Genomic DNA, 17176 nt, shown 5'->3' on the forward strand with positions numbered 1-17176 from the left:
ACAGTAGTGTTTGAAGCTTTTCTAAACGCTACACAACCATATAGAGGTGACGGACGAATTATTTGGCTATATATCAGTTTCCTGTTCTTAGCATTGAGATGTTCATTTCTAAATACCGGTTGGAGGTAATGAAGAATTTTGGCACCCACTCTCACTCTCAAAGGATTTTGTCTCCACTTACGCGTTATAAACATAATAATAACATAATATTGAAACTATATTTTAAATGTTTTAAAGATAGACTTTAGAAAACCCCAACTTGTCATTGTAATAAACATTAGCAATAGAAATGTAATACGCAATTTAAGTTCAAAATCGATTGGCAATCCAATTAGCATTTCAGGCTTAGATTTTAGTAGTATTGATCCCTAATAAAAGCTTTTACTAGCGCAAACAATATTGTATTAAAAGGATTTATTTTATCTATTTAATAATCCTTTCCATAATGTATTTTAATAAAAATCCAACTTTAGCGGCTATCTGATTTTGAGCTTTTGCCAATTTTATTATTCCGTTTAATGAAATTTAGTTATTATGGGAAGATTTATCATGCATTCGGTATACGGATGGAGTACGTAACTGAAGTTGTTACCAATTTGAGTTGATTTAAGTTCATTAAAATAAATATTTTCATTTTATGGCATTTCACATGCCAGTGAAATGTAAATTAGGGACAATATTAAATTAGTTTGTGCGTAAATATGTTTGCATTAGCTTTTGTGCATAAATACGGATTTATGGAATTTTCTAATACAACTAAATTAATACTCTGGTCATTTTAACATACTTAAATGTATTATATATGAATGGTATGGTATTCCTTTCATACATGTCACAGAAGTGCGAGTATTTCATTTAATATAGTTACGGACAAAATAAAATGTATCTAACAAAATATTTACATTCCACAATAGGTTGAATGGGAAAAGCAGAAAATTAAATAAAATAGCAAAATTTTGCGGTCGGATGCGTTTTAGGCTACGCTACACTTGGGAATATAGCTGCGGCCTATATTTATTTCCGGCTAATATATATTCGGTTCCCATTTTTTTTGTATAGCTTTTAAATTTAATATTTCAACTGTTGCCCAATATTCTGCATTGTGTTTTTAGTTGGTTTAAAATGGAATTTTGCTCGATCAACCAAACTGAATTTTCAATTAAAATTTGTGGCATGAGTCTGACTACCGCAATATTGGATTTTGTTCACATATGAGTGGGCATGAAAGACTTCAAACGGTTGATGATAGTTCGGGTTATCATAGTGGAGTTGCCAAACAGGTGGCAATGGGAAATCGAAAACTAAAATGCATTTTATCATAGCAATAAATTTATATCGATTAGTTGATATTCATTCAAATTTGTCTAAATTTGTGTAAATAAAAATTTAATTGAAAGTAAATAAAATGAGCTATATTTATGAAAAAAGTTAAATAAAAATCATTTCTACTTTTTTATAGTTAATTTATATATTTTATTTTAATGGTTTCTCTTTTAATTTTTTTATCATTTGTACATAGTGACTATTCTGTGGTGAGGGTATGATATCCGCATTTTCATCGACTTCAGTAACTTTTAATTTTTCATCACTAACTACTTTAATTTGTACTTCGTCTAAAGCAAAAGTATTACCCTCCTCAGCATCAGCTGCAATTGGATCTAAATCTTCTGCACCTGATCCAGATGCATCATCTGGTGGTCCATAAACTTCATCCGGTTGCTCTTTATTAAACGGTGGTAAATATACATTTTTAGTTTGTTCTGTTGTTAAACTTTGTGTATTTGGTAATTCAAAGGCAATGTCCGGTTTAAAGCCTGCAGCTGGATAAGGTGTTATAGGTGTACGTGCTGAAACTGTTAGCATTGCGAGTTTGTCATTATTTCTTAATTTTAAAGATACTACAGTAGTTGGTCCACATAAAGTTGCAATTAAAAAAAATAAAATAATCTTCAACATTATTTTAAAGTTTTTTTTTTCTACCACGGTTATGTCTTTTGTCTTTGTTTGTGTCTATGTTAATGATAATTAAATTATAACACTTAATGTCTTATAAGTACTTTTTAGCCAAATATATCCCACTTCAGTTAAATGTCAGTGTGTCGTCTATTTAAATTTTATTTAGAATTCTAGCAATGTTGCTAACATTTTCCGTTTAAGGCAGTTTTTTGCATTTTAATTTTTGCTGGTACTTAATCGGGCAGTATTTATGTCTATCAACCATGGCCAAGTCAACGCCAACGCAGTTTGTACGCTTATCCATGACAGGCACATTTTATAATGGGTAATGTGTTGTCTTCATATGTCATACGAATGTCATATGAATGTCATACACGCATTACTGTCATGTTGATTAAATATTGATTTGACATGCTGTAATATAAAATTACTCGTAAAAAGATTGATTTAAAAAAATAAAAAAAAAAATTAAAATAATAATTTTAAAAATAATGTGTAAAAATATTTGTATTCCATTTTTTATTTGGCAAATGAATCAGATTTCGTGATTGTAGCTCAGTTAAAATGTAACTTCATTTGCAGTTCGATATTTATTTAAAATTTCTTATTGAAATATTTTAATATGTAAAATACAATAATTTTCCCATCGTATATTGTATAATGAATTGTACGTGGAATAAAAATATTTTTATCAATATTAAAATTAATTGTAATTGCAAAGACATAAATATTATTTCGAATTAAGAATTTCATTAACTTTATATAATTTCATTATATTTGTAATTTGTTTCATTAAAATGTAAGTTAATTTTATTTTGCTTTTAACCATGAATATTTTAATACTTTAATGCCTGCAATTTACTTTTAATCAGCAGTACGTTTTCAGCAATATACATTAATTTTATTGTAAAGATATAAAATTTCGTTTTAAATTTGAGTTATATTGGGAGTATGTTCGGAAAGTCTTTTGGGTTTCAGCAAACTGCAGTTAGTATATACACTGCAGTACTAACAGGTTAGAGCGCCACTGCACCGATGTTCCAACGGTCTATTTTCATCCTGTAATCAACAGTAATCACTCAATAATATCTAATATTTCTATTCTATAATAATATAATAAATAGCAGTATAGAATAAATATAGTGTGATAATAACGAATAGACTATATCTGATATCTTAGTCTTATTAGACTACATCTAATATATACTAATGCTATGCTATTACACCGATGCTTTAAAGGTGGCGTATTCCGACAAGTGGATTGTCACTACAGTTGTCACTATAAACAAGAGATAGACTTCATAAAACATTTTTCATGTCCTTTTTTTTTTTTTTTTTTTGGAAAGAAAAGGGTTGGGACGTAGTCACCGCGTCACTGCATCCCACTTCAGTTCCATAGACGAGTAGCAGTTAAGAATGCCAATATGTCCTTTGGAGAGATGTTGCCTAATTCCGTTATAAGCGGATAGGCAATGGATAAGTAGCGAAGTCTGAGTCTTGCAAGACTATCACAGTGACATAAAATGTGTTCTGCTGTTTCCTCTTCTTCGTAACAAAGTCTACAGCTGTCGTCTCCAGTAATACCAAGATTCAATAAATGTTTTTTAACTCCGCAGTGTCTAGTTAGAAATCCTGTGACAAGTCGGATGCCACTTCTGTTCAGCATAAGTATTCGCCAGCCTAGCTCTAAAGATATTAATTAGGTAGGGCATAAGGTGAGTTAGTCCCTTTTGTAGGAGTGCTGGAAATATTCCGTCTGCTCCAGGGGCTTTGAAAGGAGAAAATGAGTTGATCGCCCATATAATTTTATCATGTCCTTATCCTGGACATATATCCTTATCTTTGATGAAGTGATTTCTATGTGTTGGAGATCTTTTTTCACTGTTCTAACAGAGAAAACTAAAATTGACTCATGTTGTCTGCTCAGCTTTATTTGAAAGATAAAATGGTAAAATGTAGACAATAATAGTTAGTGTAATCTCTTTTTCCTGGTAACTTTGTGTACATCACAATTTGCGACACATCATTTCTGGCTGTGCACACTGTGGAATGCGAAAGTGCGCTAGGAGACTGAACAGGGCTAATTCTACGTTCTAAGAACTAAGAAAAAGAATTTATAGTATATTTTAAGTCTTTATGTAATGCTTATGTTCTCAGAACAAACTTTAATTAACTAATGTTTACATATTAACCTGTAACAAAATTTATTTAATTTATCTATCCAATCAAGGGTAGTCTAAATCAGACAAATAAAGTTAATTAATAAACCTAAAAACATATTTAATATATTGCTACAGACGTTATTTGGTTTATTGAATCCAAAATTCATGGCTCCCTAACATTATTTGGTTCATTAAATCCCAAGTCATGATACTAGACTCGATTTTTTTAATATATATAGAATACGATCAGTTAAGAAAGGTGGATTTTTTGGATTTGTTTATTATTTAAAAAGATTAATTAACACGAGTGTAAGCAGTTTAAAAACGTGTGGTTAGTCTGAGCTTAGGTCAGTTTAGACGGGTTTTATTGTTAATAACCCTAATGAAGTATATAGTGAAACAAATAGTCTGAGGCACTTATCGTGAACTGCGTACTATTTATAGTATAAATATTAAAACTATAAATTATAGTATATAAATAGTTTTGCAAATTTCATGTTGAGATTTCTAATAAAAGTAAAATACTTTATATATATGAAGCTTAAATCCATTGCATATTAGAAATTAGATTAAAAAATTAATTCTGAATGACTGTGCTCGGAATGAGGTGAATTTTGGAATCATTCAATTGAAGAGTTTAATTAAATTGCATAAATTTTTTGACAATTTATAATTATACTTACTCAAATAATATACAAAAATAAAATAATTCTTAATAATGAAATTGTAGTTCCAATATTTGAAATAATAATAAATAATTTCATATAGTATAAGCATCAGGGTAGTCAGAGTATCGTCGTGATATTTCTGCTAACCTTAAAAAATTTTAAGAAAAAAATATTTAATTAACTCTAATAAATATAACTAAAAATTGGCTTTTTAAAAGTTTTGCATTTATGTATAATTGTGTAAAAAGAGTTTACCAATGAATAAATCTTGCTACAATAGCAAATACAGCTCCTGTTGGTAGTGCGTAATGAAAGTGAGCTACAACATAATAAGTATCATGTAGAATAATACCAACAGAAGAATTAGCTAATACTACACTTGTTAATCATCAGTAATGATCGTACTGTAAATAAAAAAATACAAATCTCAAAGTTCATTTAGTAGTATGCGAATAATTTAATTGAGTTCTATGAAATGTTACTAATCACCTAAAAATTTTCCAATTGGAACGGCAATAATTATTGTTACTGATTTAGAATAAGCTGGAGTAACTATATCTATTCCTACTGTAAATATATGCTGAGCTCAGACAATAAATCCTAATAATCCAATGGCTAGTATAGCATAAATCATTTCTAAAGATCCAAAAGTTTCTTTTTTTCTAATTCTAGTTTAATAGCATGACAAATTATTCTAAATCCCGGAAGAAGTATACATAAAATATAGTTTTGCTTATGCAGACCAATAGTTTCATATTCTTCAGTTAAGCTGTAATTGAAACTAAAATCATTCTTGAAGATAATATGAAATGCTATGAATATTTAAATAAATTTAAGAAACTGAAGACATAAACTCGAAACTTTAGAAACACAACACAATATCGTTAAAGAACGTAATTACATTTGAATGAGAGATTTGTTTAAAATTTAGTGCAGAAAATTATTTTCATTTTCAAACGTACATACCAACTAAATGCATTTCACATTGTTTTTGTTTTTGTTGTATTTTTTGTTTAAAAGTTTCAAACTCCGTTTGCACCGCAACAATTTACTTCACTGCATCGTATAATTTTTTAATTACGCACTCAATTAAAAATCCTGCAAACAGTTTTCCACACAAGCGGAAGTAAACGCACTAGACTCACGCATATGCATCCACACATCCACACATCGACACATCCACACACCGAGACATCCATACATCGATACATCCACACATCGAGACATTCACATATCGACATACCATAAACGAATCTATGCATCCATGCATATCTGCATATGTTGCTGCTGCTGGAGAACATAACCGCATGCATATGCACATTTCAAATGCATAAAAAAGTTAAAATCACTTAAGCTGTCATCGAATTTTCCATTTGCCACAACAAGGCAAACTTTTCTATTAAATTCTTTAAAATTTTAATTTTTTTTTTTTTGTTCTGAAATTTTTTGGCTAAAAGCAAACCGGAAAATACGAGCAGAAAACAAAAGCAAACATTTTCTACACGATGTTCAGTTTCCATGGTATGGAACACATTTTCGCAGCACATTTGGATGACTTTTACCATTGTTTGAATTTTATCATTTGAAGCTTCTGAAAATTCGCTAAACATTCTTTCGCAGCAACTGTGTATGCAGTCATGTACGGATTTCGTTTGCCGGTATGTGCAAACGGTAGTGCTGCCACTTCGGGTCAAAGCCTGGAAATCAAAATTTGATTAACAATTAATAACAGCACAAAATGTTTCGAGAACTATAAAAACAAGTCAAGCGTATGACAAAAAGCACTTTTTGAGGTCAGAAAATATGAAGTGCCATCAATAAAAAAAGTTTTACAACTTTGCATAGAGGTGGCAACACTAACGTAGCAATTTGTTCGCTGTTGCAGTTGTTATTATTGTTTACCATTGTTACTGCTACTGTTTTATCATTGAATTTTATTATTAAAAAATATGTACAAAGTTTTTCTTTTTCAAATATTAAAAGTTTTGGTTTCAGTGTGTATTTGGTCAATAATTTTTGTTGTTATTGCTTCTATCATTGTTGTTACAGTTCTTGTTGTTGTTAGATTGTTAGATTGTTGTATTTTGTTATTCTGTTATTTTGCTATTCTGTTATTGCTGTCCAAACTGCCGAAAGAACGAATAAGCAAGGAAGTATCTAGCTACTTTTAAATTGATTTTAATATGCTGCAGTTTTTCTTAAATTTGTTGCTAAATATTTTGAAGTTGAAAAATTTAATTAAATTTTAATAAAAAAAAATTGTGAAGAAGATTTGGTGTTGCTTTGAGTTAAGTTTTCCGGGTAACAAAACTAGTACTTGTAAAATGTCACTCATACGCCAACGTGTTACTCGTTTCAAATGTTGGTTTTTTGTTATAACTTTAGTTAAGAGCATATATTTAAAGTATTTACCCAATAAACTTTGTTGGAAAATGTTTTTAAGTAACATTTATGTAATTTCAAACTTATGCGATAAATTTTGGATTTAAAGTTAACTTCGCAAACTTCACTATTACCACTAAATTTTTAATTAAGATTTTGTCTTACTTTGTTAGTGAAGTTTACAATAGTTTTGCGAATGCTTTCCATAATCAAGTTTATATTAGTAGAAATTGTTAGTAAAACTGTGAGATTTATAAGTAACAAAGTCGAAGAACTCACTTTAAGATGTTGGAGAAAGCAAAATTTGTTAAAGAATTCATAATAAGCAAGATATTTATTGCAATAGCAAATAAACATATATATACCACTGACTTCTTCAAAGTTTGTTCCACAGTTAATTGTCTTTGGTACTGTCATATAGTACACAAAATAAGCTTTATTCGTATTGTACTTTTGAGCTAAAATACCACATATTCACTCTCGGGTAGCAGGTGATGTTCTTTGGATAGTCTTAAGATCATTATTTATGTCAAAGATGGATATACCGAAAATTACTAATATAATTTAAATTTCCAAAGGTTTTCCAAATGTAAAAGAAGTATATATTGAAAATAATTAATATAATTTAAATTTCGAAAGATTTTCCAAATTTTTTTTTGCTTTGTCAAAATAGAATTCATTGAAAAATGAAAAACATTGCATCTCACATCTTATATATCACATTATACGTATCGTCTTAAGAACATTATTTATGTCAAAGATGGATATTTCGAAAATTACTTTTTTATTATTAACTTTGAAACAAGTATTGAAGAATGCACAGTTCAATTTTTGTGAGCGAGTTATTGTAAGATTAGATCGTGCTCACGAAAATATAGTTAGGTTTTATTTAACTTGGTTAAGGCAATTGGACAAGTTGAGATTTTTTAAACTTAAACAGCTTTGTGTATTTGGTTCGAAATCTGCTCAAATGGAACGCCTTGAAGCATTTGAAAGAAACTGCATTGATTAAAAGCACAGATCCGATGGCACACATAACCGAACTCTGACATCCAACATGAGTATATTACATAGATAATTTTTTATTTTTTTTATACTCTCATATTAATATTATTTTTTAATATACTTTCATTATTTTCCTTTTGATGTACTTCAGTCTGTTCAATTTTCCATTAACCTGCTTAATAAGCATTTCTGATTCCTGAGCCTTTATCTGGACGACATCGTCTGCGTCTTTCTGTAATCTTACTCTATAATTGTGGTTACAATAATCGAGTTTTGAGTTTTCTCTTAGACAATTATAACTTCTTAGCTATAAGGAAGGGAGGTATGCTCGTATAATTTGAAATGTCTACCTTTCCATGAATGAAATGAGGTGTCAGCATATGACCTTCAACGTATGGTTGAAAGTAGTGTATTTTGTATTCCTAAAAGGTGTTCTAAAGTTTTCAGTCAGTAGATATATATTATTATGTACGTTGGGCAGAGACGGAATTCAGGAATAAAAAATTTATGTGGTATAATACCATCACCATCAATTATTCTTGATGTGGCTATTACATTTGCTGAAGTTCTTCCAAGAAATAATGCAACAAAACCATCCCTGGTTTTATGTCCCTTAATTTTGTTAAGCTGAAATATTAGATGCAATTGACTGCGATGATTTTCACAATTATAGGATTATATATTTCTGGCTATTAGTTAAATTGACTTAAATCTTTTCAATTCATTTGAAACTTTTGCTAATTCGCTAATTCTGAACTAGAATGACTATCGATTTCTGTATTGTAAATACAGCGGATTTACTTAATAGTTTTCAGACTATCTTGAAAAATAATAACTTCTCTTTAAGAATTTATTCATTAATACTTTTAAAACACATTTTATTTGTGAGTATAATTGTTTCTGTTTGCTTAGAGCACTTTGCCAGGGCACTCAATCATTTGACCTTTGGGTTCAAATAATAAAATTATTAGTTTTATCATATGGTGTCATTATATGGAATTTCCTTTCCTTGATACTAGTGGGCCATGAATTAAATTGGATTATTGTTTATTAAATTATGCATATTATATTTAACAGTGTGATATAGTATTATTAAATTGTTTTGGTGTTGTAATAACATTTATAAATTAATACAATTTTCGAAGGTGTTCAAGTAATTTGGCAAGCACATACGAAATGTGTAGACTAGTTCAGATATAGTCCTGACAATGACACAACTGCCTTGGAAATTTAAGACAACTAACTTAAGATTCCATTTTTGTTAGCAAGCTTATTAAGGTAAAAGTGTGTTGAAAAATTAAAAAATATTTAAAATATATAATAAATCGTACATTTTATTTAAACTTTAACAACACGGTTTTATAAAAATTAACAAATCCCACTACAACAAATTTATTATAATTATTAATCTAACTTTACGTTACTGCAAAGTATAAACAATAATTGGTTCAGCACGCACAATTTCGACAATACTACCCCGTTTAGCGGGAACTGCCCTTAAACGTAATGGAGCTGAACGGGCGCGACTACGCAAATTTCTATTACGTGGTTGTATTAAATTCTGAGAAACTAAATCACCACCATTATCAGCTGGCGCTGGGTCCACTGGAGCAGGTTCATCTATAGCTGGTGCGGCATCTTGAGCATCAACAGCATCAGGTGGCCCATAAGTATTATCGGGTTCGGGTAAAATTTCTTGTTCAGCTGGTGGTGGGCCATAAGTTTGATCTGGTGGACCGTAAGTTTGATCTGGTGGTCCATAAGTTTGATCTGGTGGACCATATGTTTGGTCTGGTGGACCATAGGTATCATCAGGTTGCACAATTGGCGCTTCAGTTTCGGTTGGTAAATCAAATGGTGTTTCGGGTGTAACTCCAGCTGGTGGATAAGGTGCAGCTGCTGGTGCTGCGTCTGCTGGTGCTGGTGCAACTTCTTGTCTTGCGAAGAATCGTCTGCCATTGTTGAAGCGTAATTGTCCGTTACGACGTGCGTTGCGGAAACGTGGTGGTTCAGCGTTGACCAATGCTAGTGATACTGCGAGCACAGCCAGGATTGTGTAGAACTTTGCCATTTTGTTTTTCGGTTTTAGTGATACTGTTTGGATTATGTTATGTGCTGACTTAGTGAATGTTTGTAGAACAATGTTGACTGCTGTTGACAAGTTGTCTTTTATATTTGATTTGATTGGTTTAGTTGTTTAGTCTTCTTTGCCATTTGTTTTATAATATGTTTATGACTTACTTCAATGTCTTTTCATATTTTTAAGCATCAGCCTTATAAGGCACAATATAGGCAATTTAAATACGAAAAGTGTTGAACTCTTCATGGATGTTACGTGACTCTTCATTCTGTTGTGCTTACTTTTACTATGCCAAGGGCTTTTGTTGGGTACACAATTATTTTAGTACATTGATAAAAAAAGGTAAACAATTGTTTGATATTGTAGTAGAGAATTTATTATGATTTATTAATTGAAATATGAATAATTTATATTTGAATATTTGTAAATTTAGTTACATTCCTTCAAATAATTTTTTTTCCTTTTATTTTTTATCAAATTTATCATAATTAATTCTAACGATTTTTGTTTGATTTTAATCTAGTTCTTCGATAGTTTCTTTACATAGTTTTCAGTTGTGTTCGTAAACATCCTTAAATACGGATTTTTGGCAATAAGTTAGGTTAGGTTTTAAAGGCGCGTGTTGGTGCGTTAAAAGAAAAATTGACCAATGTGACGAAATGGACCGAGCTTCATTTGTAACGCTGGGAAAAGACATTGAAAGTCGTTCATAGCTTCCACTTGTTTTTCATTATGACAATTTCTGCATGCTCCGCACGAGCTGTAGTTTTGTAGATACCCAGAATACCTTTTATTGTTCTTATATCTGATTAAGACTATAGAATACTAGGCTCCTCATACTCTGCACGGATAATCAATTATTTATTCGTCATAATTGTGGTTAGTTTATCTATATTCCTAAACAGTTTACAAATCGGGTGTTTATTAAGGTGTCAGTCCCGTTAATGTTATTTCCTTTTTATCTAAATAAAGCGATATTTGAAGGTCGAATAGTTCTCGTTTGTATTACTCAGCTGCTTTTTCGATCGTGTATTTATCAGCTTGAAAAACAATGCAGGAATCTGTCATACATTTGGATTTCCACCTTTTCTTGGTGGAGTAGCGAGTATGTTAATTTTTCATGGACTAGTTCTGTTTAGTAGTCCATGCTAATGTTTTGAATTGTGTCATGTAGTGTGTTGCTGATCCGAAATCAACTTTGAGTAAGCCACCTTACTAATTTTACTTGCTAACTTTATCCATAATTGTACTGTGTCTATAGTTGGCCTATTTCCGTACCTTCGATTCTTGGAATATCAAAGAAAGAGAATATGATAAGAGATGATGAATCGTATTAAAACACTACCTAAGACTTTTGAGATACCCATGCTAGCCAGTATCTGAACTTTATCAATAGGAGACTGATAAAAAAAAAAACCCTTATACATCAACTGCCACCAGGCGAGAAGCTCAAGGGTAATGATGAGCTTGATGATTGTTATGTAGGTACGTGCCGATAGATCGTACGGTGATAGAACAAGAAGCCAAGTCCTTCTTAGTTATATTCGCCACATTTCTCGATTAGCTTGATTTGAAATCGAGAATCACATTTGGCTTTCAAGGAAACACTTAATAAAGTTATGTTGTGCGAAAAATGAATCTCGTAGGTATTTAAACTTATTAGTTAACTAAATTAACTAATCTCTGAAATTGAAATATATATATATTTCCAAACTCTTGAAAGCGTTGAATTGTTTTTAATAAGTTTCAATTACAGTGATTTTCTAGCTTTTAAGATAACGAATAAGCTTTCTCAAAACTGCAGAAACTTTTAAAGTTTTATAACCACCCATTCGTATTTTATTACATGATATTCTTAGATAATAGAACTATTGAAGAACTTTTAGTAATCTATTTTCACTTCGTCGTTCATGCACAGAATTTTTTCATGAAATTGTATATAAAATCCAGTATTTGGTTAAAGTTAAAAACAGAGTTGTTAAAAGAGAGATTGGTGGGCGTTGATAATGACTTGTTCAAAAGAAGTTACAGTTATTTCATTTTAAAATAATAATAGTTGAGCTTAATAGTTAAGCTTACGATATTTAATATTTAAAAACATTCTGCATAAGTTTTTTAGCCAAAGTTTCTTAATTTAGTTGACATTTTTGGTACTGTTTGCTAGCTCTAGTATTAGTGACTTTTTAACATATTTGATGTTAGTTGTTATTGTTTATATTTTTATATATAAAGAATTATATATTATATAGTCATTTTATTCTTTCTTGTAGAATTGTTGCTCATATTGAATTAAGTGCTATGAAGGTTATGTTCTAAGTGAGCTGTGTTGAGGTGGTTGGAAACAGAGCTCCTTTTTAACAACGTTTTAAAACTTCTTCAAATGTTACATGATCGAACTGTGTAATCAATAGTGAAGGATGGTAGCATCACAAACGCTTTGATTTTATTCATTATCGCAATTTTAAGTGTTCATGCTTCTATTCGATATAATAGTATTGACCAAATGTTTTATTTTGCTGATATTATATCATGATATCGTAGTTTTATTTTCAATTCACGGTTAGTCAAGTACGGCTTTGGGTCAATTGGCTAATGAACGCTGACTCTGAGCATCAAAATTTGGCAGGGTTCGATTTCGAGTCCTGGTACTTGCAGTCTCAAAAAAATTATGTAGAAATAATTAAATACAAGAATTATTTACAAGACCACTGATGACGGGTATTTAGCAATACTCGAAACAGCTGTATGTTCCGTCACAAATTTAATTAATTAAAATAATATAAGAACAATTTTTGTTGTTGTAGTTCACTACTTTTGGAAAAACCTGTTTGTTACATATATATGTTTAAAAATATTTCAATACATATTGATATACCATATGTACTGCATATTCCAAGTCACTCAAATGATCAGTTAAAAACACTATATCAACTGTAAACTCTTTATTATTTATGTATTATGTATTATGTATATAAAAAGAATTTTTGCTGTTGTAGTTCACTACTTTTGGAAAAACCTGTTTATTACATATGGTATACATATATGTTTAAAAATATTTCAATATATATTGATATACCATATGTATTACATATTCCAAGTCACTCAAAAGATCAGTTAAAAACACTATATCAACTGTAAACTCTTTATTATTTATGTATTATCCGCTAACTTGTATTCTCTTATTTATATCACGAATAGCCTCTCGAAAAACTTGTAATTATACTTGATGTTAAATAACAGTCCCGAAAACGTACACCTTGTCGTGGTCACTAATTTATTTTATTACCATTTGTTTTAATATTGCCGGCTCATATATCAACTAATTAATACTAATACTAATTTTGTAAATATTATATCGTTCATCTTTTCAGACCGTAATGACGTGAAAGTCGTTATCAACCATAAATAACTTTTTGAGTATTTAAGAATGTTTTTATAGGAGAATGGTTTAGTGCTTTGCATTATCTGAATTGGTGCGAACTCTTTCCAGTACACCAGCCGTAAATGATTCTCCCTCTCCTTGATTATTTTTTTTGTACTGTCTCAGTTCTCAGTTTAATCCACAAAATGGTAGAGGGCCTGTAAAAACAGTTTTTGATGCAGATCTGGCTAGCTCATCATCTTGTTCATTTATCAAAGCTCCCCTGTAACCCGAAATAAAGACTTATCTTATTCCGAGCTCCAAGTTAATATACGTAAAACGTATGTGAGAAGGAACATCACTGACTGCTTTGGAAATCAAGACTAAAGATGTTTCTTTTCTTGACTATTTTGGAAGTCAAGGCTAGTGATATTCCTTGTCTTGACTACTTTATAAGACAAGAATAATGATACTCTTTGTCTTGACTACTTTGGATGTCAAGACTAGCAATGCTCCTAGTATAAACTATAGTTTCCTATTGAAAATTGTGTCAGTTTAGAAAAAAATCTTTTCCAATTTTTGACTTTTATTCCTACAGTTCGCCATGTTTTTTTCAATAATTTAGATATCACCATATTGTTTAATTTTACCGCTTTTAAAGTTGTGAGTAAAAAGTTTTAAGAACTTTTGTCCAAGTATTTTTAATCTGTAAAAGGATTATTTTCATTAAGTTTATATGGTTTTTGTTTTTACAAAATCTAAAGTGAATTATGTCTAACAGAATTTGATTATATATTAATTTTTTTGTTAAAAGTGACATGTCATATGTTGAAAAAAAACTATTTAAAAGTTAGAAGAGTTCGAATGGAAACAAAAAACACAACAAAAATTTTTAGTTAATTTATTGAAAATTGTCTAACCATACAACGCTGTTTCCAATACTGCCAAGTACTCATCATCAGTGGTCTTAGAAAATATCCGAATTTTTTAATTAGTTTACAGTCCGTATATAATTTGTTTGGAATGGTAGTGCCAGGCTTAGAACTTAGGCCTGTCAAAGTAGTTTGATTATTTTTTTTATATTTTATCATTCTTAATTGTATGTTAAATTATATTTTCTAATAATTTATTCATGTAAAAGTCACATCGAGATACGAAATACTATTACAATATTATAGTTTTTCCAGGTTTAAAATTATTAATTATTGCTGATATGATTTATTACATTAAGCACAATTAATTATAAAATTTTGTTTACAATAAAATGCAAATTGTATTTTGTGGCCTATTGACCCTTTATGTACTATTAAAATTTAAATCCCAAAAATACTTGTTTGCATACCAATGACATTTTATTTCTGTTTGTAAAACTGTAATTAAAACTAAAATATTAAGGGATTTGCTGAGCAGCTCATCATTATGCATGCGGCGTAGAGCAATCCAAAATATTTTGTAGCAATTAAACCAAAATACGCACAAATTTGTTGGAAATGTATATTTTATATGCGCCATGGAGTATGAAATGTCAAATATACCAAGAAACAAATAAATGCATTAAAATAATAATTAATATGAAACAAATAATATAAAAGTGTAAACTTTATCGCAATGGTTATCAGTTAACGTCAAACGATAGTAGCAAATACAACATTACCAGGATTTCAAAATATTAAAAATATAAATAATTAAAAAAATTGTAACAATGGCAAAATTTTCAAAGTTGTCTATGTTCTTAGTAGTATTGGCTGTGGTGGCTTGTAGTGCTGAACCACCACGTTATAGGTCACTAAAGTTACAGCAAGGTCGTCGCCGCGTTTTAGCGCGTCAAGAAATAGCACCAACACCTTACCCATCAGCTGATGAGTTGAAGCCAGAAGTGCCATTCGTCGAGGAAGTTGCAGCGCAGCCAGATGTAGTTTATGGACCACCCGATCAAACATATGGACCACCGCAAGTGGGACCATCTGTCGAGCAGTTACCATCCGATGAAGCACCACAACAGTTTGCACCAAATCCAGATGCAGAAGAATTTTTACCAGCACAGCAGGCACCCATAGATCCTGCACGTTTCACCAAACGCAACAAGGGACGTCTTGTTAATAAACAGACTGCACCTTTGCGTTCCTCAGCTAAATTACAAAAACCTGTTGCTGTGAAATCGCAGCGACTAGTCTCCGTTAATGCGCCAATTGCAGCTGCTGCACCTGCACCAATTGGGGTTGCTTTACCACTCCAAGGACAACAATACTTTGTAGTGAACAATCCATTTGCGTACACAGCACAATTCCAATCCTGGTAGTTAATATTATATAAGAAATTTCAATACTTCTAGGAAATCTACGCTTTTAATTAATAATTTCGTCTTTAACTGTTTTTTTTGTGATATTAAATAAAAAAATAAACGAATAACAAACGACAAAAAAGCAATCCGTGATAGCCAGCATTTTTCATTAAATTGACTTCAATCGCTGAAATATTTTTGTACATTTAGTATCCTGTCAATATCAATATCAATGAAATCCTTGCAGTGCGACGCATAAATATTTTCTACTCAATTTAAAAAAAGGCCATTAAACTTGTTTTGAACTTTCATGTGCTCTCCGCTTCGTACCATTGCAGTTTTTTCGCATGAACTGTTTTTAGTGAGCCAAATGACAGTAATCATTCCCGCAGATAAATATCCTTTTCACAAAAACAACAAGCACAATAACTACAAAATATACTTCTCTGACATTCTGCTCGCTTTTATTATATGCTCGAGTTTTCCTTGTTTCAACTGTTTTGTTTCATTGCACGCCGTTTTCTGTTTTCATGATGCATTTTTACTCAGCCATTGTCCTTATTGTGACTGATTGTGGACTATATTTCGCTACTTGTCACCTTATGGGGCTGGGACTTCAACCCAGTATTCGTCTCTTCCATTTTTTCTTTTTGACTTTTTAACTCCTGCAAAAGGACTGCACTGCCAGCTTTGATAGAAGAATTCCATCTCGTTGCAATTTAAATTCAAAATTGAATTTAAAATGTCCTGGCATCTTTTTGTGCTATGGCATAACTACAATAAGGAGCAGAAATGAGGCTTATTATAGACCTTGGAGAAAAGGATTTATATACGTATACAAGTATTGTACAAGAAACAACACAAATATGCTAAGAATGTCACTTAATACGTCAGGGTATTGGGTGGTTGCACTTTTGCGAAGATGAAGTCAACAGGTAAAATGTTAAGAGAATAATTAAATTTTATGGAAATGGAATTTTTCCTATGAATTGTAAAATAAAAATAAAAAAACGCTATAATATTTATGCTTCAGAAAAGTGCTAGGTATTTTAATTTTAATAAAAAAATTGATATTTTCATTTTACTTATTCAATAGAAGACATAAAGAACTTGAAACATTCATAAAAAAACTTGAATATTTATAGAATTTAATACATAATCCTTAAACTAAGATTATGTAGGTATGGTTTACACGTGATATGATAAAAAAGTAATCAAAATTTTATAAGCTTTAGCTTCTTTATTGAATCAAGTTTTTTTGGTGTTGGTTGCACTACCAGT

General features: G+C 30.5%; 2 protein-coding genes across 2 annotated transcripts; one reads left to right on the plus strand and one right to left on the minus strand.

Annotated features, from left to right (window-relative positions):
• Window positions 1-9531: 9531 nt before the first annotated feature.
• Window positions 9532-10617, minus strand: LOC119673054 (extensin-like). Its single transcript, XM_038084265.1, has one exon. It carries the CDS (start codon window positions 10242-10244, stop codon window positions 9594-9596), a length of 651 nt encoding a protein of 216 aa, XP_037940193.1. The 5' UTR covers window positions 10245-10617; the 3' UTR covers window positions 9532-9593.
• A 4699-nt stretch (window positions 10618-15316) lies between these two features.
• Window positions 15317-15929, plus strand: LOC119683900. Its single transcript, XM_038097789.1, has one exon. The coding sequence runs from the start codon at window positions 15317-15319 to the stop codon at window positions 15911-15913; it is 597 nt and encodes a 198-aa protein (XP_037953717.1). The 3' UTR covers window positions 15914-15929.
• The last annotated feature ends 1247 nt before the right edge of the window (window positions 15930-17176 follow it).

The sequence above is a fragment of the Teleopsis dalmanni genome, chromosome 1 (genome assembly GCF_002237135.1).
Source record: "Teleopsis dalmanni isolate 2A chromosome 1, ASM223713v2, whole genome shotgun sequence".
Lineage (NCBI taxonomy): Eukaryota > Metazoa > Arthropoda > Insecta > Diptera > Diopsidae > Teleopsis > Teleopsis dalmanni.

Excerpts from the sequence above, each read along its gene's own strand:
- LOC119673054 (XM_038084265.1), bottom strand. The coding sequence starts at position 10,244 with ATGGCAAAGTTCTACACAATCCTGGCTGTGCTCGCAGTATCACTAGCA.
- LOC119683900 (XM_038097789.1), top strand. The coding sequence starts at position 15,317 with ATGGCAAAATTTTCAAAGTTGTCTATGTTCTTAGTAGTATTGGCTGTG.